The sequence below is a fragment of the Oncorhynchus clarkii genome, chromosome 31 (genome assembly GCF_045791955.1).
Source record: "Oncorhynchus clarkii lewisi isolate Uvic-CL-2024 chromosome 31, UVic_Ocla_1.0, whole genome shotgun sequence".
Classification (NCBI taxonomy): domain Eukaryota; kingdom Metazoa; phylum Chordata; class Actinopteri; order Salmoniformes; family Salmonidae; genus Oncorhynchus; species Oncorhynchus clarkii.
This window is the reverse complement of record NC_092177.1, coordinates 12,176,667-12,178,658: the sequence shown is the minus strand read 5'-3', so window position 1 is coordinate 12,178,658 and position 1,992 is coordinate 12,176,667. Positions and strand designations below refer to the sequence as shown.

The following is a 1,992-nucleotide window of genomic DNA, read 5'->3' as shown; positions in this document are numbered from 1 at the left end:
AAGGATGTTGCCGAGCAACGTGGAGAGGATGAGCAGCGAGAGGAAACAGCCAGTCAGGACGCGGGTTGAGGAGTCATCCAATAAGACGCCCCTGTCGCTGTCTGTGATGACCGTAGTGTCATTCGTCAGATCCATCTTCGGTGGAGCTCCCACACAGGAGAGGGAAGATGTGTGTGTGTGGTGGGGGAGGGGCGGGGGGACTGGGGGAGAGGGGGTCAATTAGCTCATAGTGTAGAGAAGAGCCGCGTCAGAAGGAAAGTCCTCTGGGTTTCTCCTTTTCATCCAAACATCTCTGATAACATCTTCTTGTTTGTTTGTGTCCCTTGATAACAAATAACAACAAGGTAAAAGACATTCCAGAAAGCCTCTCTCTGGGGTTGGCATTGTTCCAGACTCTGTATCAGTTCTGAAATCCTTTGTCTTGGAGAGGTGGATGGTTGTACATATTCCCACAGGGATAGTAGAGGTTTTAGATCTCGGTACAGGGTGAGAGGAGTCCTTCTGTCTGCTATATCCCATGTGTCCTGTGGACAGACAGAAAGACAGGTAGACAGACGGGTCTCAGGCTGACCGAGGTGACTCTCCTTACCATCAACACTGGTCTCAGGCTGACCAAGGTGACTCTCCTTACCATCAACACTGGTCACAGGCTGACCGAGGTGACTCTCCCTACCATCAACACTGGTCTCAGGCTGACCAAGGTGACTCTCCTTACCATCAACACTAGTCACAGGCTGACCGAGGTGACTCTCCCTACCATCAACACTGGTCTCAGGCTGACCAAGGTGACTCTCCCTACCATCAACACTGGTCTCAGGCTGACCAAGGTGACTCTCCTTACCATCAACACTAGTCACAGGCTGACCGAGGTGACTCTCCCTACCATCATCACTGGTCTCAGGCTGACCAAGGTGACTCTCCCAACCATCAACACTGGTCTCAGGCTGACCGAGGTGACTCTCCCTACCCTCAACACTGGTCACAGGCTGACCGAGGTGACTCTCCCTACCATCAACACTGGTCACAGGCTGACTGAGGTGACTCTCCCTACCATCAACACTGGTCACATGCTGACCGAGGTGACTCTCCCTACCATCAACACTGGTCACAGGCTGACCGAGGTGACTCTCCCTACCATCAACACTGGTCACATGCTGACCGAGGTGACTCTCCCTACCCTCAACACTGGTCACAGGCTGAACGAGGTGACTCTCCCTACCATCAACACTGGTCACAGGCTGACCGAGGTGACTCTCCCTACCATCAACACTGGTCACAGGCTGACTGAGGTGACTCTCCCTACCATCAACACTGGTCACATGCTGACCGAGGTGACTCTCCCTACCATCAACACTGGTCACAGGCTGACCGAGGTGACTCTCCCTACCATCAACACTGGTCACATGCTGACCGAGGTGACTCTCCCTACCCTCAACACTGGTCACAGGCTGAACGAGGTGACTCTCCCTACCATCAACACTGGTCTCAGAGGACTGACAACGTAGCCTCATCAGAGTTAAATCATGAACAGTGTGAACTACACAATAGTGGTTCTCAAAACACAACTAGGTTGTTTATTTTCCTTAATAGTGTCTGTTTAATAGTTACATTATTTTGAAAAACAATCATGTTGTGTTACTTACTCTGCCTCTTTGAAATACCTTTCCATGATTCCGATAGAAAGAATTAGCTTCTGTGTTGTTTTCACATGCTTCAACATTAGAATGTACTGGCAGGTCTGGTGGCATCAGAATCTCCGGATAGACAATGAAGTCATATTCTCTTCTATTCAATTATATTGTGTTGTATTGTATTCTAGTATATAGAATACTTTCCTATTTAATTCAATTATATTCTAGTTTCCCAGTGTATGTTTTTGCACACCTAGGATGCTTTGTAAAATGAGTGTGGGTTAGAACTAGATCACATATATAACATCCAGCCAGCTCCATATAAGCAGTTACTCACCAATCTACTCAGAACAAGGCAACC

General features: G+C 48.8%; 1 protein-coding gene across 1 annotated transcript in view; it reads right to left on the bottom strand.

Annotated features, from left to right (window-relative positions):
• Window positions 1-135, bottom strand: part of LOC139390913 (D(1) dopamine receptor-like) — a 1,164-nt gene extending 1,029 nt beyond the window's left edge. Inside the window, exon 1 of the mRNA XM_071138292.1 lies at window positions 1-135. This exon is cut by the window's left edge and continues 1,029 nt beyond it. Coding sequence (XP_070994393.1) covers window positions 1-135 — 135 coding nt within the window.
• Between the last annotated feature and the right edge of the window lie 1,857 nt (window positions 136-1,992).